This window comes from Trichogramma pretiosum, unplaced genomic scaffold, assembly GCF_000599845.2.
Source record: "Trichogramma pretiosum strain Unisexual culture from Peru unplaced genomic scaffold, Tpre_2.0 scaffold43, whole genome shotgun sequence".
Lineage (NCBI taxonomy): Eukaryota > Metazoa > Arthropoda > Insecta > Hymenoptera > Trichogrammatidae > Trichogramma > Trichogramma pretiosum.
In genome coordinates, this window is record NW_019640864.1 from 55724 (window position 1) to 80814 (window position 25091).

Below are 25091 nucleotides of genomic sequence, written 5' to 3' on the forward strand. Positions count from 1 at the left end.
TAAAATAAGATATTTTTGTCGTTTCTCACAAGTTTCTTTATACTTTCCTACATAATTTCTGTAATTAGACTCACGAGAAAATTGCGGCAACATAATTTCGTAGAATAGAGTTTTTGAAGAATCTTAAAATGCTGCTTGAAATGTGTGTCAGAAACATTTTTTCCCAAACTTTGTACATTCCACGAAGAAATAATTTATATAAAACAGAAAAAAACGATCAGCGACGAATAGTATCAGTAAGTATTCAGATTGACTTTAGATATTATTTTTTCAAATATCTTGAGATTATTTTTTTAAGCATAAAAATTTTGAGACCTACTTTTTATGTAGACATAGAAGAAAATATGCCAATGTACACATTAAAACAGAGATGTTGGCTGGAGACTTTACTATAAGCACCTTCTATCTAAGATACATTTTGGCTAACGATAGTATTCACTAAGACAATACATCTATATATTTGAAAGTATGACTAATTTCGATTTTGGTCTGATGAAAATAAGCTATATGATAAAAACATACATAAAGTTTCAAATAATAAGAAGCAACGATATAAATAGGAAAAAATTTATTTAACAATTATCCATAAAATAATCTTAACAATATATTGCAGTATATTTAATTAATAAAGTTACCTAAAAATTTATATAAAATTACATTTTATTAAATTGAAATTGGAATGAATTATAAAGTTTGCACTTGAATTGTCCACATAGTTGTCAAGAGGACACTTTTATACCTACTTGAATTTACACAAAAGTTCTTAATTACTAGTCTATAGAGTAATAGTAATTAATAATATAGAAATTTAAAAAAACATAGCAATGCAAATATAATTAGTGTCCTATCGAATAAAAATTGCTATCAAGTTTTTTTTTCATTCACAAGTTATTCAATTTTTGACTAGAGTTGTAAATTGAAGTATCAACAATAATGTTCACTCGTTAACACGTTATCGAACGAGTCCTAAAAATTTACCAGCACCTTGCATAAATGAAAAAAAAAAGATAACTGAATTATATAATACATTTTACGACGCATAAGACCCTGTGTGTTTATCAAAAATTATCATTAGTCTATGGTTATCATTGGCAAGACCACAGTTTCGTAATATTTACATTTACTGATCTCGTAACAGATGTATGAAGTCTTCAGAGTTTTTTCTCAATCTTTTGCTCGAAAGTGCAAAGTTACCTATACAAAATTATGAAACGCACTGCTTTTCATTCTCGTTCTTCGAGCTGGGCTGCTACAACTTTCAATGCTTTCGTGTGGTAAGTAAAATATTTGCGCCCGGTGGATAAATATAAACCTAGATACATCTCCACTGGATGAATTAATTTTCAATTCATGTGAGAAATGTAATGCAGAGCGGTTAAAAGAGAAAAATCGTACACGACATCGAAACTCGATGGGCAAGAATCAAAACTCTGTTTGTGTAAAATTACACAACAGAAGTATACTTTCAACTCTTGATACATTTTACTGGATAAATGTATCGATCAATGTGCCTTTATAATCTAATGAATGAACGCTTCTACATAAAAACAACAAAATTTGATTGTCAGTAATAAAAAATGCATAATGCTCTAAAGATTAGCTAAAAGCTTAAGACAATGCAGGCTCGTTTTCACCGACCAAAGACTGAAAATGTACATTATCCCAACTTTTTTCTAGACCGTTTTTTCGGAAAACGACTCTGTAAATCCTATCGTATTGTTACAGCTGTGGACCGAATTGTCGTAAATCTCGTTTGGTAGTTTTCTCGGAAAACAAGATCGAAATATTTGATTCCGAAAAACTATCAAATGAAAATGTTTAAAATTGGTTTTTCGAAAATTAGTTTAGACTAAAAGGTATACATTTAAAAAAAACAAAAAAAAACGAAGAATTGGCATCACCTTGTTACACATTGTTAAGAATAATCGAGTATAAAGCTGCTATCTAATATTTAGTGTTCATTCAGAAGGACATATTCAATCGATACACTGTACCCTATATATTATTTCTTTCGCACGTGTCTAAATTTTTCGAAGCGTATTCACATTATTTCCCCAAAAAATTTGAATTCTCGACAAAAAAACGGTAATAAGATAAAATTAATAAAAATTAGTTCGTCGCTTTTTTCAAACTGTAAAGGCACCAGCCAATATAGATGACAATCCAGATGCCCGACACAATAAAACCCGAATAAACTTCGGGCTCGTGCAGGAACAGACCCTTGTCGACCAGTGCTCTGAAGGCGTAGCTGGGAATCGTCGTGGGCAACGTCATACTGAACCAGCGCAAAAACGTTGGCATGCCCTCAGCCGGCCAAATCGAACCACTGAGCAGTATGATGGGGTAAAAGCTGCCCGTCGCGATGAAGTTCGCCACGGTGTGCGAGTTGCACAGCGTCGAGATGAGAAAGCCTGTGGATTAATAAAGACGGAAACTTTGAAACTTGCGGCGGGGGTGACTCCAAGTTTTTTGTTTCATTTTTCAGTTACGTACCGTAGGACATGCCGCTAAAGCTGACCTCCAGCGTGAGCATGATGACTACCAACAAGGATCCCTTGCAGTCCAAGCGAAAGTGAAGAAAAACTACGCAGAGTACCATAGTGACTTGGATGATGATCATAAACGATTGGGTGATAATGTGCGAGAAGAGAATTTCCCTGGTAGTTACACCTGTAAAATTCGTGTTTTAGTATATATTTCGTTGAAATTCGTACGCATCGAGAATCTAAAATTTGTGTAATAATATAAAACAAAGAGCTCGGGGGAATATGCATGGTACATATAAATTGCGCGGCTGCTTCCTTTGCTTCATTTGTCATTCTAGAAGTATAATAAATTGAGTAAAGAAAGAAGTCGAAGCGAAAGAGAGAGAGAGAGAGAGAAAGAGAGAGAGACGTTTCGTATACGGAGAAACCGAAGCACTTGTAATTTAGCGCTTCATTGTTTTCCATAATAAGTATCCTTGCCCATACGTGCCTCTGTTTCTCTCTAGCCCGCGCGCGAGTTTCATCAACGAATGGATCGTTGCACAAAATAACAACAGATGTAGTACGCATGTACTGCAAAAACGCACGCACACGGCAGCTATATACATATACGTTCTCGGAGAAAGAGAAAATGGCGAGCGTGTGTAATTACCTTGAACGAGGCTCCTGTCCCAGACGCCCTCGGCGCGATCCTGAATGATAATTGCCGCTGACACGGCCGTCGATAAGAAGAAAACGATTCTAAAATAAAATGGATCATGTACGGATCGATAAAAGTGTCATGACTTATTTTTGACTTTTTATGTGCTTAAGCTTGATAATGAGTTTAATAAAGCTTACGTCATTATGAAGCCAGGAGCGATAAAGTCGGAGTATCTCTGATCGACCCTTCCAAAGACCGGCTCCTCAAACTGAAAATTATATTAATAGATTGCTCATTAAAGTGATGAGTCAAAAAGAAACTTTCGGATATGAATCAAACTCACGAAAACGGGCACTTCGACGATCTGCCGTGGATAATTGCAGCTGGCTACTATGTCGCCGTGTACCTCGATGAAGCGCTTCATGAGGCTACCCTCGAGGAACAGTCCAATCTGGCGATCTATCAACGCACGATAATCATTTTATATAGTGAACGAGAAAGAAGAATCGACAAATAAACTTATTTTATCGTATTAGTCGTATCTTACCACCCATGTCCAGCATCGTCTTGATGTCGCTTGTGTAGATCTCTTCGTCGGTCATCTGATTGCTGTTAATGGCACTGATGTCTCGTCTCTTTTCCAAGGCACGCGAAAAATTCTTCGAGAAGTGCATCACGGCTGCGGCTTGGCCCTTGGTAACCGCGTGCTTCGCATCCTCTATCGTGTCGAAGTATCGCTGCGCAACCACACCCAAATTTGAATATATAACAGTACGTAATTTTTGATAAGGTTTTATACCTTGACCATGATGGACTCGTTGAAGCCATGCAAAAATCGACAACTTAGATCCCGATACTCGCACGTCCCTAGCGTCTCATTGTAGATCACTTGGCCTTGATTCTTGCCCCAGTCGCAGTTGCCAGCCTCCTCGTTGACGATGCCCACCACGACGCCTTGCGGATCTCTGCCCACAGCGTAGAAGAACAACGTCGTTTGGACCACCGGAAAAACGAAAGCGAACAGTATGGTCCTGAGCGAGAAAAAGAGAGAAAATAATAATTATAGGCACGCAACCATTGATTATATTGAAATATATAGGTATAGATTTAATCCGAAGAATTCTTACCCAGGATGTCGCAAAAACTGTAGGCAGTTTTTGATCAGTAGGGCTCTGAATGTTTTCGGGTTTATCGGATTGCTCCAAAATTTTCGTGGTTTTCTCAGATTGAACGGTACCATTTCCCACAAGGCTTTGAACAAGGCTCTAGCTTTGAGGATCTGCGAGGGAGAAATTATAATTGGAGTTATCGATGTTTATCTCCAAGTCGATCGAGTTAAGCGCGAGATAATTAATATAATATCGTACGTCGAGGGGATTGTTACTAATCGGCGGGCGCAGCTTCCGACTGTTTGCCGAGGCAGGCTGAGACGCCTCATCGCCTTCGAACGCCTCGTTTACGATGCCTTTGGTCCCCTCCTCGTTCTGGCGCCGGCTGAGCTGGAGGAAGGCCTCCTCGAGGGTGCTACAGTGGAAGGTGCTGAGCAGCTCGTCGGGCGACGTCTCGGCCAGCAGCTGGCCGTTGCGCATCAAGCCGATCTTGTTGGCCAGCCTCGTCTCCTCGATGTAATGCGTCGTGATCACCACAGCCGTGTTCTCCTCCTTCGTGAGCTTCACCAAGAACTGCCAGATTCTAGATATATACAAATATTAACGAGTGACGCAATTGGTTTAATCGCCGGCGTTTCATATCGAACGAGAAGGGAAGCTTTAAGCGAACTCACTTTTCTCGTAAAACAGGATCGAGGCCAACCGTGGGTTCATCGAGGATGAGCAATTCCGGCTTGTGTATGAGAGCCGCCGCGAACGAGACTCGTCTCTGTTGGCCGCCGCTCAAGTTCTTTACCAGACGATCTTTCGGCGGTAAATCCAGCAAGTCGGAGAAAAAGTCAAACCTCTCGTCTGTTTGCAGGCGACCCCCGGCGCGCGCGTACAAATAGAAAGAAAGAAACGTATGAATAAGATTCTTATCGACTTTTGCGTCGCTGCTCCACATTTTGATATTGAAAAAAATTGGATTTATAGTATATATATTACCGATGATATGGTCATCGAGGCCGTTGATCCTGCCGAAATAGTACAGTGCGCCGATTATGCTGAACTCGCCGACGAGCGATATGTCCTGCGGCATGTAGCCGACCCTCGGGCCCGGTATGCCCGAGGACAGATCACCGGGTCGACCGCCCAGTACCCAGATATCGCCGCTGTCGATTTTGCGCACGCCGACGACGCAGGACAGTAGCGTCGTTTTGCCGCAGCCCGACGAGCCCAATAGGCCGTAACTGCGCCATTTGCATTTACATGCGTGTATCGACGACGAGGATGAAAATTATAGCATCCGAGCAAACATATTGAGAAAACGAGAGACACATGTTTAATTATGAATATTTCCAAACATTATATATTACGCGTATGTGCGCGTATTATGTACGTCGCGGCCTACAAATTTGCGCTGAATTTACTATGTCAATTATCCTGTATACATCGCTCGGCTCACTTCTACGCCTGATTTATCCTTGCCGCGTGTACGTATACGTGTTGAATTTTTGAAAAAAAAAGAAAAAAGAAACGAAGAACGAAGGATGAAACATTGTTTGTACAATATACTCACATACAACCTCTTGGTACGGTCATGTTGAGGCCATCGAGGACACAAGGCAGATTTTTGCCGTAGCGCTTCTTCGCGAACCTCACGACTATGGCCTGCTGATCCATGTTGTTGGCGTTGAGATCTTTCTCGAGGATCTGCTGATTGCTGAGTTGATCTGTGCCATGTCGCAATGGAAAAATAGAGAAGCAGAAAACGGAAAAACGTCAGAAATATTTCTTTTTCTTTTTTTGTACCCTACCCCCGTTTTTTTTTACTTGAGCTCGATATACGGCAATTAATAGCGTAATTGAACCGAGTCGCGGGGAGTTTCAATAGTGCACTTGCACTACGTGCGCGAGCGCGTAATTTCCGAAGCACGTGAAAGTCTCGGCGTTTAATATATATATATATGTGTGTGTGTGTGTGTGTGTGTGTGTGTGTAGTATAAATGTAGTTCGTAGGCGAAGGAGAAAAAAAAATTACATTTTTTTTCTTATCGTCGAGCTGCGAAATGAAAGCCACATGTCGATTATTTCTTGGCGAAACGTATCATCAGTGTGAGTACGTCAAAAAAAAAAGAAGCAAAGCAAAAAAAAAAACACGGAGAAGTATGTGTGAGTCGAGTATTTATACATTCATTGTGCAATTGCGCGCACACAGACATGATGGGTGTTTCCAATCGTCGGGAAATTTTTACATTGAAATGCTCGACTGCACGCGCGGCGATTCCTGAAAATAAAATATCAGAAGAAGGAAAAAAGAAAAAAGAAACGAAGAAAAAGGCCTACGATATATAGATACAAAGGAGCTTTAATAATGCATGACACCGCGCGTTATAATACAACAAAAAGTCTAAGAAAAGATTCTTCTGGTATTCCGCAGTGCTGCTGCTGCTGTTCGCGCTCCATTGTTGCATTATTCCGGGGCTATATAGGCTTCATATTTTATATTTATAAAATTTGCGCGACAGTACAAAAAAAGAAAAAAGTAAAATTAAGGACAGCGATATGACACTGCTGCTGCTGGGGCCGTAAAACTTGAAATTGTGTGCATAATTTCGATCGAAGCCGAGCCGAAGTATAGATAATAATAATCCTCTATCTCTCTTTTGATCGCCTCTCTAAAAATAATGATTTACCATCTCGGTCACGTATATGAGCAATTCTCTAAATGAAACGCATTTTTTGAGGTAGAATCGCGGCAAATTTTTTTTTCAACCTACGCGGATACGGACCCCCGGGAACTGTTTTTGGGGGTCCTAGGAACATGTAACCACGTAGGAACCATTGAAATTTCAACAGTGCTTATTTTCAGAGCTACTTTTGTGATTTAGGGCCGAAAAATCATGTTTTCTCGTAAATACGGCTAAATACTCAATTTCTAAGTCGCTAAAAAAGTATCAAAACTCATCTAAAAAAAATAACTGGCTACTGTGTTCGATAGGAAATTTTCTCAGCTTTCCAATGGTGGTATCAGATTTTCCCGCAATTTGCGCATTCACCGAAAAAATCGCCATCAAACATGCCAAGCTAAATATCTCGAAAAACTCAGTACGGAAAAAGTGATCTTTGAGGTTTAATTTCGATTTTTCCTCGTGAAAATGAAATTTATCGAAAAATCTGACAGCACCATGAAAAAGCTGAGGAAATTTCCTATCGAAAGCATATCTTCATTTATTTTTTGAGTTGAATTACAATGTTATACATGCGAATTTCTTTTACGTTGTTCGCTGTTTTCTGTTTCCGAGCTGATTCAGCGCGGTCGCAAGGTTTTTGGCTCGCTACAATCAAAACTAGCTCGTAATGCCACTGAAAAAATAAATGAATATATGATTTCGATAGAAAATTTTCTCAGCTTTCTCATGGTGCTGTCAGATTTTTCGATAAATTTCATTTTCACAAGGAAAAATCGAAATTAAACCTCAAAGATCACTTTTTCCGTACTGAGTTTTTCGAGATATTTAGCTTGGCATGTTTGATGGCGATTTTTTCGGTGAATGCGCAAATTGCGGGAAAATCTGATACCACCATTGGAAAGCTGAGAAAATTTCCTATCGAACACAGTAGTCAGTTATTTTTTTTAGATGAGTTTTGATACTTTTTTAGCGACTTAGAAATTGAGTATTTAGCCGTATTTACGAGAAAACATGATTTTTCGGCCCTAAATCACAAAAGTAGCTCTGAAAATAAGCACTATTGAAATTTCAATGGTTCCTACGTGGTAACATGTTCCTAGGACCCCCAAAAACAGTTCCCGGGGGTCCGTATCCGCGTAGTTTGAAAAAAAAATTTGCCGCGATTTTACCTCAAAAAATGCGTTTCATTTAGAGAATTGCTCATATAAGGTGCTGAGCTGGTGCGCGTCGATGTATAATTGGACAATTGGCTATATGCGCTTATGAGGCGGTCGAGCGCGCGCTTCGTGGAGCTTTTGCGATATATATCACCACGTGACACGATTCCATTATTATCGATTAATTACATAATTAAATCCTATTTTTGCCTGCCTCGGGGCATGCCGATAAACACACACATGCACACACACAGATATTCGCGCGCAACAATACGTCGTTATACAGCGAGTTCAAAAACGCTCGATTAATATTGATCGCGCGACGCGCATCGAAGTTTGTGTAACGTTATATATCGGATAGTGCGCCGCGTACGTCCTCGGCTCGCATATATACGGGCACGCGTTTATAGGCGAAGATCGAATTCGGCGCGTAAATTTCTTGGCCGCTGCTGCACGTTCGTACGTATACATATAACGTAAGAGAAAGAAGACGAGGAGGGAGAGATACAGAGAGACGCCTGCCGCCTTCGTCGACGCCTGCACCAACGAGCTGGCGGCGAAAAACGAAAGAAAAGAAAGAAGAAAACAAGGTCAGGGTCAGACGAGAGAGGAAACATGCACTACAGCTACCGCGCGAGAGACTATATACGTTTACGAATATAGGTATATAATATATGCTATACATATACTTTTCAATGTGTATAGGTACCTGCGTGGTTACATACCGTTACAAGCACCGTCGGTTCGTTTACTCTTTCCCTCTCTCTCTTTTTACCTTTTTTTTCGCTCCGAGCGCGCAAAGGATATCTCTTGCTAGATGGATGAAATTTTGATTTTGCTACGGCGTGTACATATAATCGCACGTGGCTAGGTTCAACGCTCCGAGGCGATTTAGATTCTTTACTTTTTTTCAGCGCTTACGAAATTTCATTATGGAAAATATTAAACGGTTGAATTGAAACAATTTTTCGTAATCACGTTGTTCGACGAATATTTCTCAGTTACTATTGTAATAAAATTTACTAATAAGCTCATCGTGCGACACATATTTTTTACTCGTTAAAATTTTTTTTTATTTATTTTTTTATTTTGTACCTTTTTTTGCTTATCTCGCTCACAATGTGCATAAATAAATATTGAATCTAACAAAGGTTGCATAAGCAAACATTATCTGTGCATATCGGAGCGAGGCGATTTCTGAAATTCTCTAGAACGTGTCGCACGTGCCTGGACGGCGCAAAGCGAGAGAGAAAAAAAATTACACCTTAGCCAATACAAAATCTTCGCGCTCGGCGCAGCAGACCTTTCATTAAACAAAAAAAAACGTACCTATACGTACATATTTGCTCGTTATCTTTCTCAACATTTTCATCATCATCATCGGCATCCTCGACGTCGCGTCGCGCGCGCGCGAGTTAGCGACGCGGCGCGAATTTCGTTCCTTTTTTTTTTCGTCAAACACCTTGACCATCCACGTTCGGACTTCGGTCGCGTATTCGATCGACGTATAAGGAAGATTCAATGCCAAGTTTCAATCAAAATCAATTATTTGCGCCTTTCTTTTCTTTTTTCGCAAGCCTTACAATAGCCACTCGAATGCATCGGACGTTCGCGCGCTCACGCGACACTTAGAAAATGACATAACTCTTGTTTTTATCTGACGCAACGTGTGGGTATGTATACGTCTGTGTGCGTGTGTGTCTGTGTGTGTTTCTGTCTGCGCCTTCTCTTTCATTCTCTTCGTGTGTTTAAGTGTACAATAAGTGCAACCTACTCGTTCGCGTCGACGGTGTCATTTGTCTTACGCGTATGGATTTTTTTTGTGTCTTCGGTATACACTCCCTCCCTCCGCGTCTTCGTTTCGCGTTTTCTAGAGCACTTTTTGTCTTTCACCTCCGACAGAGAAGAAGAAGAGAAGCTTTTCCGCGAGGAAAGCTTTTCCTTCAAACACATATGAGCTTTTGTTTATATCCACTCGCTTTAAATGACACGAAGGTGCGCGCGAGTATAGACGGGACAAATCAGAAGATATAAGAGGAGGAAGAAGAAGAAAAAAGAAGCAAGGAAGAAAAAAAAATCATCGCGATATTTGTCCCGGGTAATATTTGCTCATCGATCGGTACATATACGACGATACGGCACACAGATACAGTTGCGTTCGAGAAGCTCTCTCGCACTCGTCGCGGATTATCAATCCCATACATATATTTGCGAGAGCTTGCGCAGCTGCAGCCTGGCAACACCCGAAGTTTCGAAGCTCCTGACGCAAGTTAAACATCGAAGCTCGGAATTCCGCGCGTAATTTTACGCAAAATTGATATTGGAATGTGCTCGCGCGCGCGCGCAAGTCGATCGAGCTTGTTCGAGCAGCAGATATATATCGAATATTTTATTAAATCACGCGCACATAGGTACGGCGCAGCTAGAAGCGAATAGATCGATTGGTGGGACTCCAGGAAGTAAGCTTCAAACATCTCTATCTATGTGTCTATCTGTCTCCCTCGCGCTCGAGCTCGCTCGTCATCGAGTCCCGAGAGTAATAACTTCATTACATAAAGATGCTATGACGGAGAAAGTCAAATTGTATTACTCTGCTGCTGCGCATATATACGGTACACATAGACGTCGATCCTCTCCTGCGATTGTGCAACGCGCAAAAAACTATTTTGACTATAATCAACAACGACGAGGCATCGACCGTAGTAGATATATATACGTATGGATTTAGAGAGACAAAAATACAGAAAATACGTTCTCGTCTTTTTCATTTTATTTTCTTATCGAGCGGAAAATCCAATAGACACCGTAAACTGCGAAGGATCAAATTTCACTTTGTTCGTCGTCTGTGGCAGCCACGCGAGTACAATAACACGGAGAAAATCAGAGTTATATATAGGATAGAGTCAGAGCAGAGACACGACACGGATGCCATTTCGAATTGAGATGATGAAGACGTATATATAAATGCGCGTGTAATTGTTGCCGCTGTTATACTGCAGCTACTGCTGCTGCTGCTGCTGCTGCCTCTGCATTGTACGTCGGATATAGGGAAAATATTTTCCCTCGATATTGTCGTCGACACGCGTCGCGCCGCACGCCGCGTCGCCCTTTCCAAAACTTTGCTAATTGCTCGGGCGAGCGTATGTATGTGTGCCGGGACGCGGCCTTCCCAACTTTGAAAAGTGATATAAAACTATTTTCGCATTCGCAATGAATTAATCATGCCAATTTATTTCTATATAACTTTGTGTATACGTGTGTACGTATACTACACACATACATCCGATAAATGTTTGTATAAAACAGAGCGAGAGCGTACATTATACATCTGTGGTGGAAAGGCTCAAGTCCATTTTTCGTATTTTCGAGAAAAACGCGTTTTAAGTTGATTGTGTCAGCCTAACTAGACGCGGACGAGTTGAGGTCTAAATCTATGATGTTTTAAGCTACTATGAGGTACCTTTTGAACTGTATATCAATGAAATTCAATGATGCATCATAGTGATGGTACGGAGCAAATAATATGGAATAATATGAGTTATGCCTTTCTACCACAGATATATATCTATAGGTATGCACTGCAGAGCACTGCATGCCTGGGAAAACGTAGCGTGACTTTAGATCGCCGCATCTAATTTTTGTCGCGCGGCATTTATATATTACCCGAGCGCGAAACACATTGCCGAGCTGTAATTACACACGTACGCGGCGCATCTCTTAATTTCATGTCCGAGCTTTTGTGGACGATTTTTTCTTTTATTTTTTTAATTTCGGGAAAACTCGAGCGTCGCCGGAGCGATTATGCAGCTATTTCGTCGATTATACCGTACGTATAACGCGTTGGCGAGTCGTGAATTCCGATTCAATTTCGAGATTTTTGCATAAAAACATTCGTGGAAGATTATGACACGGTGAAAAATTTGTCGGGAAGAAGAGAGAGAGAGAGAGAGGAAGAGAGAAAAATATCAAAATAACATTATTATCATCATTATTGTGATGAATTATATTTATAATTTCAATTTCCATCGTAGGTGTACGTGCGTTGGCGTTAACGAGTGCATTATTATATTTAACTCGACTCGTTAAAATCATATCGAAGCATACCACTCTTGCTGACGTTTAATTTGGCGCAGTACTACTACGATCGATATTTCGCTTCACCCACTCGTGAAAGATTGAAAAAAAGAGGTAAACAGAAGAGAATAGGAATAAAGCTCGTGTACCTGCGGACGGATCTGCGTTTTCGTCATCATCGCCTTTGGTGTAACGTTGATCAGGATGCACCTGATGCGGAGTCATTTCGCAAATTTATATTTACTAGGACTACGATATTATTGCACTTTACAGTTGCACACGTTTTGCTCGCGAGCCGATAACTACTATGTGGATATGTCGCTCGCTATGACGACGACGACGACGAGGCGGTGTACACACACATACACACACAGATACATCCCTGCAAACGACCATCATCGAGCGCGTGTCTATACACATACACACGAATGCTTAAGTACAGTAGTTCATTATTTAGGTATATAACACTTCGTGCGTGTGTTATTTTTTTATAGTTTATTGGACCACTTGCAAGGTATATACACTTCATTTATTCAACGCAAGATAGAGTATGTACAGCAAAAATACATCGAGTATAACAAACGTGTGCGTGTATATATATATAATATGTGACAAAGGCTTGACATTTGCGCGTACGCTTTGATGAAGTCCAGCTTTTTTCTTTCATATACACAATAACATTTAATCTGCAGCGTACGATAAATTTCAAAGGTAAAGACAAAGTATCTTTAGGGATATTTTCTTTTTTTCTTTTCCTATTATTTTTTTTTTTAATTATAATTGAATTCAGTGGAGCGCACGTAGCAACGTAGGTATTACGCTCGAGCGCGAGAGCTCGAGCTAGGCAATTTTCATGCTGAGATTCTAATTACAAAGTGGCAAGGCAAACATCACATCCGAGGAAAGAGCGCGTGCGAGAGATGGAGAGAAGGAAAAAAAACAAGAATTGCGAGAAACGACGACGTGATACATTGGCAATCGATAATTACACTCGTACACACAGGCCCTTTTTGCTTAGAATCACAATGTTTCGCGCTTAATATACAGTTATAATATTGTGAATATCGTCCTCGCTCTCATTTTTTTTTTCGCATACGCTCTTGATAGTAAAGCGAGAGTCAGTGAGCGAGAGAGGAAGATGAAAAAAAAATCGTTTACGCTATACAACTTGGCAATTTCACCATTCAAACCGATCGTATGCGGTATACGTGCCGTGTGTGTATAGCGGGTATGAATATAAGAGAGAAAAGAAAAAAAAACGGAAAAAAGAAGATCACAATAGGTCAGGCAGCATAGCATCGCTATGTATCCGCGCTACATGTAGAATTTGATCCGATTGAGAGTTTTGGGATTTCGGTCAGAAAGTAGGACGATCCTACCAATATATAAGCGCGCGCGCGGAATCCACACGCACACATTACATATACCATATCGCGCTGTGTGCTACGTAGTAGCAGCGCGAAGCTATATCAGCGATGAAAATGCGCTGGCTGCCTTCGAATGACTTTGCTTATATATAACGGGAGAAAGGGAGTGAGAGAGAGAAGAAACAAAAATTATATACACGTGCGGAAAAACGGTATAATATATTATCGCTGCTGGGTACAATAGAGTCTCGCGCGACGGTTTACACTTTCGTTCGGCCTGATACATACCTACACACATGACTAAGCTTTCTCGATATTGCCAAGACGGCGAGTTCTGATCCAAGTTTGATTGTTTTAAAAAAAAATTCATATTCAACCGGGAAACACGATCTCTCTCCTTCTCTCTCTCTCTCTGTCTCTTTCTACCTCTCGCTCGAGCTAGATGTATTCGAAGAGAAAAACTAGAAAACTCGATCGCACGGACATCGAGGCAAAGCGAGAAACGCCAAATAAAAAAGAGCTCGGCGCGGCGCGCCGGTAAAAAAGCAATTAACTCGCGCGCCGCCGCAATCGCGATTCTGGATCGGCGGCCAAGTTCAGTTGAATAATTAATACGCTTTTGATACATTGTTCGTCGTCGCAAATTTCGTCGAGTGCTAAAGAGAGAGAGAGAGAGAGAGAGAGAGAGAGAGAGAGGGAGGGAGAGAAAACGCGTACGCACGGAAAAAATGATCGATTGGCCCACATAACGTATATTCCACACATGGTACACAAAGTGTAATGTAGCAGTAGATATATACGTGTGTGTGTGTGCCAAACTTTGTTTTCATTCCGATGACGACGGATCATCGTCGCGCGCGCGCCGATCAGGCACACAAAAACAATGTTAACAGCGTACACGAATTTCAATGCTACATGTACTCGACAGCTCGGCGGTGCGAATACGTATGCATATACTGCAAAATGTACACTCGATCCACGGGTGAAATAATGCGAGTGCAAAATCGAGTAGTAATGAGCGATTATGCAGCGAGCTCGAACGAGCCTCGAGCTTAATTGAATTTTATCGGAGCTCGCGCGCGTGCCCGCACGTTGCCTGACGCGTTATAGTGTGTGTGCTCCAGCAACACGTCGCGGGGCTCGCGCTCGTATTAATATTATTACATTCTTCGTTGGCTCGCGCGCGATTAATAATGATCGAGCTTTCCGCGAAATATGCATCGGCGCGGCCGTGAGGTGTGTGTGTGTGTGTGTGTCCGCGAGCAGCGCGACAACGAGTCCGCATACATGTATGTAGTATACGGCGCGTACTGCGTGAAAAGCTCTCGCTCTGTAATAAACTAATTGCGACCTACGCGTTGCCGCCTCCTGTAATAACGAAAATCGCAGCGCTCGGCCTGGCCGCAAAAGCCGTTCGCTTGTTGAAAGCTCTCGTCTATAGCTATTCGGATGGTGGGTGTGTGCCCGGTGCGTCGCAAAAGGATCGAAAAGCTAAAGGCTACACACAAAAAAAAAGAAAGAAAAAAAACTCGCTAAGCCGCAAGTATAGAAGAAACTGACCCTATCTAGGGCTACTATTGCTGCCGCTGCTGCTCGAGTTCTATGTTGTTTCTTTTTTGTTTTTTTTTTTTTTTCAACTCATCCCGTCCGATGGATTTTTTCGGCATTGCGCAACATGGTATAGGTACGCACTGCGGTCGATAGTCCCGCGATCGTATTTTATAAAGTACACACAACACGTATTTCGGCTGTCGCCGAAGCTGGCGCTTGTAATAGCGACATAAATTTACGAATAGCGTGCGTAAAAATTGCGTCGTTGCAGGGCCGATCATCGATACGCATTATTATACGCGCGAGAAAACGTCGACGCGCGATGCGCAATATCAATCGGATGTTTTACATAATTTTCCATAAATTCATAGTACCGCAAATTCAGTGTATTAAAGCAATCGCGCTCATTACGGTCTCTCGCTCGCACGTGTGTAAGTATCATCGTATGCGTCTATTCATGTGTGTCTGTGTGTGTGCGTGTGTGTGCAAGTGCGATGCATATAGAGCTCGAACATTCGCATATATAGTATGTAGAGCTAAATGTGCCATCAAAACTTAACCTACTAAATAGCGGCAGCTGTTCGTATGTGTGCGCGTATGTGTAGCTATGTGTTGGTGTGTACGACTTTCCCCCGGCAACATCGATGCACTTGCACGTATCTCGGATATTCTCCTCTATACGCACACGTACAACACATGTATACTGCCGTCTATGCGCGAAGCGATTTTTTCTACTTCTTTTCATGCTTTTTTTTTCTTTACGTATATTCAGCCTTAACTTGTAAGTCAATATATACCTTTATCGGCGTCGGGTCTGGCCTGGAGCCTCGACTCCACCTCGATCGATGTGGAATTCATCTCTGTTCGATTTGTTGTACTTTGTAATTGTGAGTTCTTTTTTATTTTTTTCTTTTGAATTTGCAGAAAATGAGAGCTTGCGAACAACTCGCTCTATTATACCTTCCGCGTATCGAATCAAGTATATCTTTCTTTCTTTCCTTGGCTTCTCGCTTTATTTCTTTCTCCAATTCCTTGGCTATTGTAGCCGATGATTCGCGCGCGGGTGGATGAGCGATAATAATCGCTTATCAATCGGACTCGTTGTTATCTATTGCTTCCCCCAATATGCACGCGTGTGTGCAGAGAGCGATAAAAGAAGAAGCGCGCGACAACGATGAATCGATGATTGCGCTGATCCATCCAAGCGTTTACGTACGTATGCGCTCTACGTGTGTATCTGATAGCTCGTGAACGCATCCGTCATCGCGCGTATGCGCCACCGGAGGGGCCGCCGCGATCCGACGACGCTTATTGTCCTGGATTCCGTACGCGCACTCACTCGAATTTTTATTTATATATTATACGAACGTGGATCAAAGTAAACGCAACACAAGTAAATCACTGAGTGCGTCGAAACGATCGACGCTCCCGAGGTATACGGATCGTATGAAAAGTCGAATGGCGAAAACGACGACTTTGACTCGTTAGATTCCGAAGGTATGCCCAAGAGAGTAGCACTGCACTGCGCGCGTACTTGCGAGGTTGCTTCGAGATGATGCGCTCGCAAATTTCATACTGATACAGACCGTCGCGGCGGCAACGTTATACGTATACGCTGGAGCAGCGGTACATTGGCTTCCACATGTAGCGTATATAACGTATTTTGCAGTCCGCAAGGCAGCGGCAGTGGGGCCAGTCTTTCGCGCTGCTACTCCTATCCTCCTTCGTCGTTATTGTCGTCGTCGTCGTCGCCCAGAAGTGGGGCCTCGTTGTATGTACCTGGCCGTGCGCGTGTACCTGAACGCAGCGCGTGTGGGGGGCTCAGCTCCTCCGTGCAGCAGCAGCAGCAGCAGCAGCGGAGAAAGAAACGAGACCCCTTTCACGATGCGTATATATGTAATAAAGAAAGCCAGGCCGCAACTGTTGTATATATGATCTATGACGATGCGCACGCGGAGATGAGCTCGAATCCTCGATTGCGTGGCCGCATGCAGCTCGAGCCTTCGAGAAAATAAAAGTTCAGCGCCTTTTTCCTCGACGCGCACATATACCTATACGTAAATGCACTTGCGCGTTGTTAAGTCCGACGTTTTGACGGAGCTTCGCCGAATCAATTATACTGCATTGTGTATACGCACAGAAGTAGTAGAAGAAAAAAAAGTAGTTCCTCATTCGCTTTTACGTTCGCGTACCGACGCGCGCACTCAAGATCGAGGAAATCGTTTCATGCCTCGGCGCAATCGACGAAAGTGCGCGCAGGATTTTCCTTCTTTCTCGCTGCTGCTCGTGACCAATGCGGATTCAAAAACCAACGATTATACAATATAAAACGATAAAAAAGAAAATAATAAGCGAAATAAAAGAGCTTCGAGAGTGTTTGCGTTACATAGCATTTGCATCCTGCACACTGCGCACACATACCATTTTTGAAGTTCAATGCCAACGGCTTTATTATTGTGCGGCCATATTATTATACCTTGCGGCGCAGCTTCGGCGTCGCGACGAATTCACGCGATGCGCCAACGAGCGGCGATAAAAATCGCTTCGTTAAATAATCGTCGCGGATCGTCACTTTGTATAACTACCGTGTATGGCATAAGTATACGAGCGTCTGCAGCACGAGGTGTGCTGCAAATGAACATAACGGTATACGCAATCGATGTCTCCAATAGAAGTATAAAAAAAAAAAATAATAGAAAAGTATAGATAAAAAATCTGTCGCTAAAAAATCTCTCATTTTATCGTAATGTACGAGACTTTAAACGACGGTAATGATGCTTTACGAGCTCGCATTTCGAAACATCGAAGCTCTTGTGAGATTATGATATATGAAGCGGATGCGTATTATACGCGCGTCAGAAGGAATAATCAATTTAATACAGCCGGACTCTCGCGGATATACTTATGCGAGTTTAATGAAAAATTATGAAATAAAATATGAGAAAATATAATAATGCACATTTGTCGCTCGCTGAAACAAAGTAGTGCGCGAGCTCGCGTCGAGCTATTATACGCGTGCCCCCGCCGCTGTGCAGCTCGTGTAACAATATGCGCCTTTGACGCTCCCTATAATAACCCGGCAGCGCAGCTCGATGAATGTAAGATAGATAGACGTGCGCGCGAGCGGCAACTTTGCTCGCGAAATTATAAACCTATTAATGAACTTCTTTCTCTCCTCCTCCTCCTCCTCCTACTCTTGTCAACGCCCGCGAATAAAGTGCCCGCGCAGTAGTTGTACGCGAAAAGTTGATTGACGCAGAGTTTTTTTCGCGTTTTTTTTTTTCAATTTTTTGTGCGAAAAGTGAAAAGGGGGCGTACGCCCCCGCGCGCGCGAAACTTTGCGTAAACGTTGCATCCGTGCGCGCGCGCCCGAGTGTGTGCTGCATAAAGTGCCGAGCGAGTCCCGTTTGAACGCGTGTAAGTCAAAGTTAGCTCATTAATTTCAAAGCGAGATGGAATATATACGCGCGAGCTTACTATGTATAAGCTCTCTCGTGGTGGCGGCCGAGGGCTTCTGCACGATACGCCGTACACAATATAAAGTTTGAAAAATCGATGAGCGCTCGTTGTCTATATATCGGCCAAGAGGTCGCCAGTAAGCAGCCAGTTCTGCATATCATCGCGCGGATCGCTGCTGCTGCAGTACCGATCGCTCGGCCGAGTTTCTGTTGATCCAACAGGTCGTCGGTAAGGACGATCGTTGCATGACTGAAAAATCGTTGATCGGTACTCGGTCGTATAAGACCATGTATAAACATAATGTCGTACGACTACTCGACTTCAGATGACGCGATGATAAGTACGAGTATATCCTATTCAGAATCTGTATATAGTGTTCTGCCAATGTATCGATAAGATAAAGTGCCATAAATATTCATTACAACTATCCTATTTAGAATCCACTATCTTTATTATAGGATCATAATATTTTTACATGTGGAATTGCATGTGACATCTAGCGATCGTAATGTGCACCGTTTTACAGGTTGTCTCTTCCAACGAGTCAATTTTAAGTATAGGCAATTCCATTTCATGTATATTTTTGATCTCCATGTTCTGATATGAAATTTATTTTGCACTTGATCAACAGTTTCATCGAGAAAAACTTCATGAAAATCGGTAAAAAAAATTTTTAAATTGTTTTCGTGTTAAACTCATTGTACCTTGAACAAGCGTTGAAATTTTCTGTACGAAATTTTTACTTTCAAACCTTTTTGAACGAAAACAAGTCGTCATTCGAACAAAAAAATTAGTTAGAATCAGAAATACGAATTTTTAAACATATAATATATTTTGAAATAAGTTGAAGTAATCCTAATTGTTTCTCTGCTATTTCAGCTTGTAGGTGAGTCAATGTTTCTATACTTTCCATTTTTTTCTACGGTCGTCTGATTTCTTCAATAATTTTGATGAAGCCATTTGCATAATATTGTATCGCCAAAACATCGAGTCCCAATAAGATCACAGGAGGCGCGTATACTTGTTGCTCAATCAAAGACAAATCACAGAAAAAATTTAAAGAGATTTTAATAACATTTGCACATTTGAATCATTTGAAAATAGTCACAAAGCATAAAATCAGTATCAAATGGCTAATTTTATCAGGTTCCAGTAGAAGGAAAGGAGTCGTTTGTTCAAATTCAGGTTGCGGGTATTCTCGTCTTGTGCCAAAACAGATGACTATTGCTAAACCGATTAATTTCGAAAACATCAATTTTCCGATCCATTCGATATTTAGGAAATTTAAATAAATAATGTCTTATTGAATATTAAAAATTTTAGCTAACATTACATTGAATTTTCCCACAAAAAATTATATAAACGATCGACCAAACATTTCGACTAATCATGAAGCGAACCAATGAGGTGATGAATAAAACGAATCCTCATGCTTTTGAGCCATTTCACGTCAAGTCTTTAATGGCTCGCTAGCGCGGCATTATTAGGCGAAACCTCGCAATTTCTAACTCCCTGCAAAAGTACCTAAATGCACTTAGAAGAAAAAATTGTGGGGTCAAATTTTCGAAAATTATTCATTTTCCTCGGAAAAATCGCCAGGAAACCTTTCAAGTCGATTATCTAAAAAAGTACATTTTTAAGATTTTTTTCAAATAATCTAGATCGAAACAAGAGAAAATTTTCCATCGAAATAGCTATTTTTCAGGCGACCATTTTTTGTTTTCAGCGAATTATAGCGAGAGAAAGAAAAAAAGACGTGGATTACGCGCGCACTGTACCGGATGAACGTCCAAAAACCTCAAAAAGCCACGTTTTTTCTTCTTTCTCTCGCTATATTTCGCTAAAATCAAAAAACGGTTTTCTGGAAAGTAGCTATTTCAATGGAAAATTTCCTCTTGTTTGGATCTAGACTATTTAAATAAATCTTAAAAATGTACTTTTTGAGATATACGACCCTGAAGGTTTCCCGGCGAGGGGTTACTTTTTTCTTTTAGTGCATTTAGGTACTTTTACAGCATGTTAGAAATTGTGAGATTCAACTAAATAATGCAGTGCGGGTTAGTCATTGGAAACTCTATGTAAAATGAAGTAAAGAAACAATTATTAATTTTGAATACAATCTTTATTACAATGTCTCTACTTTTTTACTTTTGGAATTAAATACGACATCTAGCGGTCGTGATGTTTACAATTTCGCAGTTCGCGTCTCGCGTCGAGTCAACTGCAAATGTAACGCTCTTATACCCATGCTATACTTATAAAGCCTCTCGCGCAGTCCGGAGTTTCTCTATATCAAAAAACGCACATCTTTACCTCGTCGCGCGTTTACGTTGGCAACAATAATATGATGAATACGCGGACTATTTGTCAGTGTCTCCTCTATGCCCGCCGTGATTATTCACCGCATAGAGTGGCGCATATACTCACATATATACGACATATATACGACATATATACGACGTGCTCGCCAGCACACAGAGATGCGGTTGTATACACAAAAAAAAACCAGTTTGCAAGTGCGCGTCATACACACGAATGGACGGACGCGTGCGTATCCTCGTATCTTTTATTTTATATTTGTATTTCTACTAAAAATGCATAGGTATTTCCGCTCAAATCTCGTTGGGTGCGCGCGTCCGAATAGCAAAACGCATGACGAACGATACGTACACGTACGTACTGCGCGTGCAGTTGCATTACATACACGCCCACGGATGATTCCTCGGGAGCCGCGATCATAATGCACTTGGAGCCTTGACTGATTTTCCTCTCGATCCGCATAGTCTGTGCGCGGCAGAGATGCGCCACGGCAAGATATATATAATATAAAATATAATAATTTACGCCTGCGGATCGGGCCGTGCTGCGCTCTCCTGGCATACTTTCTTTGAGCATGAGCAATTTTTTTTCCTCCAAAGGTCGATTTCAAGGTAATGCGGGTGCTGCTGCAGCTGCTGCTTCTGCGGCTTATCTGCACTCGAGTGTATGTATAGAAAACAATCGCAAGCAATCGCGCACGAGATTTTCGCGATGACGCATGACAAAATGAGACTTATTTTTTTTGGAATTCTTATACGCGCCATAGCCACCCCTCTGTAAATTCCTCGTGCGGTGTAAAAGTCATGTTGTGCGCGCCTCGTGGATGTATACAAAAAATATTTTGAAAAAATACACGCATCACACAAAAGAATCTCATTTAATGGAGGTGTCAAAAATCCGGTTTTTATATATTGTATAGCGCGCGTTCACGTTCTAAGGACGAAGTCATCGTCGTCGTCGTCGAATTGTTGTTGCATTCATTTTTTGGCATCTTTCCTACATCTGTATACATAGGCAGCGTACGCATCGCGATAAGAGACATAAAAAACGAAAAATAATCTTCGTACGCAGATCGGAGCGGCGCATGTAAGAGCGAAGGAGAAAAAAAAATTATTATCAAGGAAGAAACGTTCGAGTCGTGCCCGTGGTAGAGTATGCAAAGATTTTTTTTATCCTCTCGCGCAGCAGCAGCAGCATCAGCACATCGCGACATTTATTTTTGCAGTTTTTGTCAATCCAAGGCAACTCGCGCGGAATGGAATTATGCCGCGGCGGCGCGTTATGTGCTATATAAACACATGCATCGTCGATTCATCAACTTTTTTTCGTCCTTCTCGCGAGCGCGCAAAGCAAAGCCCGGCCGCTGCACGAATATAAAAAAAGGAAGGAAAAAAAAGCGCGCACGCGCTTGTATAATGGAAAAATCTCACGAATTTATTATCCTACGCAATATATATACGCGCGCGAGAAAAAACATTCGGTCGTATATTCACATCTTCCAAGTATAATGCTATATGGAACTGTTTCGCGGCGAGCCGCTGAACTTTACAATAATTTTTTTCGCATATATCATGCGAATAAGCTCGTGCAAAAAAGTATATATACATGTGTGTGCGTGTATGTTGTTCCGCGATCGTCCTTCACTGTGGCTCGTGATTTTCCCGCAATCGCGAAAAACTTTATTAAACTCTCGTTGTTCTAATTGTCCGAGGTAAATCGTTTAATCGTTTTATTATATCGCGCGTAATCGATCCGAAACTGAGACGAGAAAAAAATAACCAATAAAACACAGCTCATATTATCGCATATATCGAAGCCAGAACGCAATCGCGCAGGGGATAATTTGTATTACGAGCAAAGAGATTTTTAATGATCACTTTTTTTGTTGCTCTCCGAAGAAGGAGAAGAAGAAAAAAAGAGCGACGCTATTTTTGCTCGCGAGACACGTACACGAACGAGCCGTGTGCCGTCATTCGGAAACATTTATATTATAACTTGTGTGGATGTTCGAACTCACTCAATTTTTCATAAATAAACGTATCCCCTCGAAGCAATCCTTCCCAGCGGTACCTGCTGAAGAAGCGATCTGCCCTCGGTACCATCCTCTCGCCCATACAGCTCGTAACTGCGCAGCTATTATGCGTACCTTATCACCTATGAAAACTCACATTCGCTAGCTCAAAAGTACACACAGACACCTTCGCAGCAATATAACGACTTGGATGATACTAATACCGGACTGATCGTGTATAATGGCCTTTTTTTTGGTCGACGGCTCGCGTGTACCGAGAGTCCCATTGCGGCACTGGTGCTGATCTAGCGAAAATGCACCTCTGCAATCGAGCGGCGCGCGGGCCGGTCGTGTTTCGTCAATGCGATGATCGCTTCGCGCGCTCAACGCGATACACGTATGATATTTTAAATAGTAGACATTGCACTTAATTACGATAAATAATAAATATATATATAATTGCATCACATCGGTTTGCGGCGCGATCGCGTACAAGGCGCGCGAGCGGCGATATCGCAACGTAATTTCGCCTCGTGAAAGTCCATTTGCAGCCCATTGTTTATGCGCGAGCCGTAAAGTAGCTAATTAACGCTATAAAAATCTATGAAACAAAAAAAAATAACCATCGCGAGCTCGTGTATTATACGTACACATTAGCACCTTTTCATTGATGCATAGAACAATATACGGCCGTATACGATTTACGCGTCCCCGAAAAGAGCTCATCGCTAATATTATGCGACTCTCTGCTATATAGTGGCTAGTGATTAATGTCTACGTTCGAGTGTCTTCATTTTTTTATCGTTGCTACTTTTTTTCAAGGAAAATGCAGAGAATCGCGTACCATTGGAGATGCAGGATACTCGAATGGCACACGTATGCACGCCTGAAAAGAAGACAGACCGATTGAAATATTGGGAATTACGTCACGATCATCTCTCTGTGTCGCACGGCGAGTATACTTATTTACGCACGAACAAATTTGAGAAAGGTAGCCAAGATGAAAAAAACGACCCCCGCGATCGCAATACAGGCGTGAATGATGCGCGAAGCTGCTGCGATCGTCATTTTGCGGTGTGAATAGACGCGCGAACGACGTGCGTAATAATCTCGATCTCTCTCGCTGTCCCGAAAGCGCACATCGTAATGCGTATATATAAAATTAAAAATTCAACCTTGAACCTGCATGCAAATTTTTCCATACGAGCAGTAGATACTATACGAGCGGACGGTATCGATTCGTTGTATCTTACTGCGGTACAACTTCGAAGCTCGAGCGAAGAGGTGCAACGAAAAATATACAAAGTTACTACTTATGATACTGTGCGTTCGTTTCTCAATTGCGGCTTTTGTCTTGTTCTTAACACACAAACCCGTACATACACACAAACACAGTGTGAAAGTGGTACACTCGAGAGGCTCGAAGGTTACACATGTACATATAATGCCCACTTGTAAGCGGCGCGCAACATTGTACACACACAATGTATGTACTTTATCCTCAGGAAGTAGCAAAATCCTTTCGCAAAATTTTGCATTACCGAGCGGATATGCGCGCGTAGCGCTATATACCCGTACCAACGGCTCGCGGCTTTATCGAGTCTATAAATTTATAGCAATGCGAGCGCTGGAATTAACTTTCATTCATAAATAATCTATGGACTTGCGGATGAATTCAAATCTAAAGCTGCAATTTATAATAAGATATATGTGTGTGTAGTGTTATATACCCCAAATTGTAATGGAAAAATTGCATCAACCTCGGCGCGGGCTTTTTTTACATAAGAGAGAAATATCGAATTGGATCAGCGAGAAGGGCATATAATTCGTATCGACGTCATCCTTGCCCGGGCACGTGGCCGAGAGCTGACACCGCCGCCGCTGTTATATCTTTTCCAAGTACCTCCACTTACGTACACGAGGACCTTTTTAGATCCTCCGGCTATAAATGAAAAACCGGTCTTGGCTGCGTGGGTCCCTTTCGGCTGCTGCAGCCTTATAGTCTTCGCGCGGCTCACGTACGCACGCAGTTCTCGACGCAACGACGTTCAAGGTCGCGGGATGATGACGACGACGACGACGACGACGACGACGACGATGATGATGGTCGTAGAAGCGTCATCATCATCGTGGGGAATTTAATTGAGAAAAAATGTGTATCGCGCGTGAAATTATGGTCCTCTCTAGGAGTCGAAGCCGGACGTGCCGCTGTGTATTGCCAAATATCAAGAGAGAACCCG

The 25091-nt window shown here is 41.8% G+C and overlaps 1 protein-coding gene across 3 annotated transcripts; it reads right to left on the reverse strand.

Moving 5' to 3' along the window:
* Positions 1-622: 622 nt before the first annotated feature.
* LOC106649556 (ABC transporter G family member 20-like) lies at positions 623-23019 on the reverse strand. Of its 3 annotated transcripts, none has more exons than XM_014367005.2 (13): positions 22858-23019; positions 5800-5953; positions 5226-5470; positions 4913-5090; positions 4497-4821; positions 4257-4408; positions 3929-4160; positions 3677-3866; positions 3473-3588; positions 3327-3397; positions 3139-3227; positions 2494-2670; positions 623-2411 (listed from the first exon to the last, which is right to left on the reverse strand). In XM_014367005.2, the coding sequence occupies exons 1-13, from the start codon at positions 22952-22954 to the stop codon at positions 2110-2112; spliced, it is 2328 nt and encodes a 775-aa protein (XP_014222491.1). In that variant the 5' UTR covers positions 22955-23019; the 3' UTR covers positions 623-2109. The 3 variants fall into 3 exon arrangements, with proteins under 3 accessions (XP_014222491.1, XP_014222493.1, XP_014222492.1); XM_014367007.2 differs by lacking the exon at positions 22858-23019 and adding an exon at positions 15860-16646; XM_014367006.2 differs by lacking the exon at positions 22858-23019 and adding an exon at positions 12294-12431.
* Between the last annotated feature and the right edge of the window lie 2072 nt (positions 23020-25091).

What these genes read in the sequence shown, in the direction of transcription:
- LOC106649556 (XM_014367005.2), bottom strand. Translation starts at nt 22,954, where the DNA reads ATGGGCGAGAGGATGGTACCGAGGGCAGATCGCTTCTTCAGCAGGTAC. An exon ending in GTTTATTTATGAAAAATTGA is followed by an intron (nt 5,954 to 22,857) that starts GTGAGTTCGAAC and finishes GACATGGCACAG; the next exon opens with ATCAACTCAGCAATCAGCAG. An exon ending in GACGATGCTGGACATGGGTG is followed by an intron (nt 3,589 to 3,676) that starts GTAAGATACGAC and finishes GTGCGTTGATAG; the next exon opens with ATCGCCAGATTGGACTGTTC.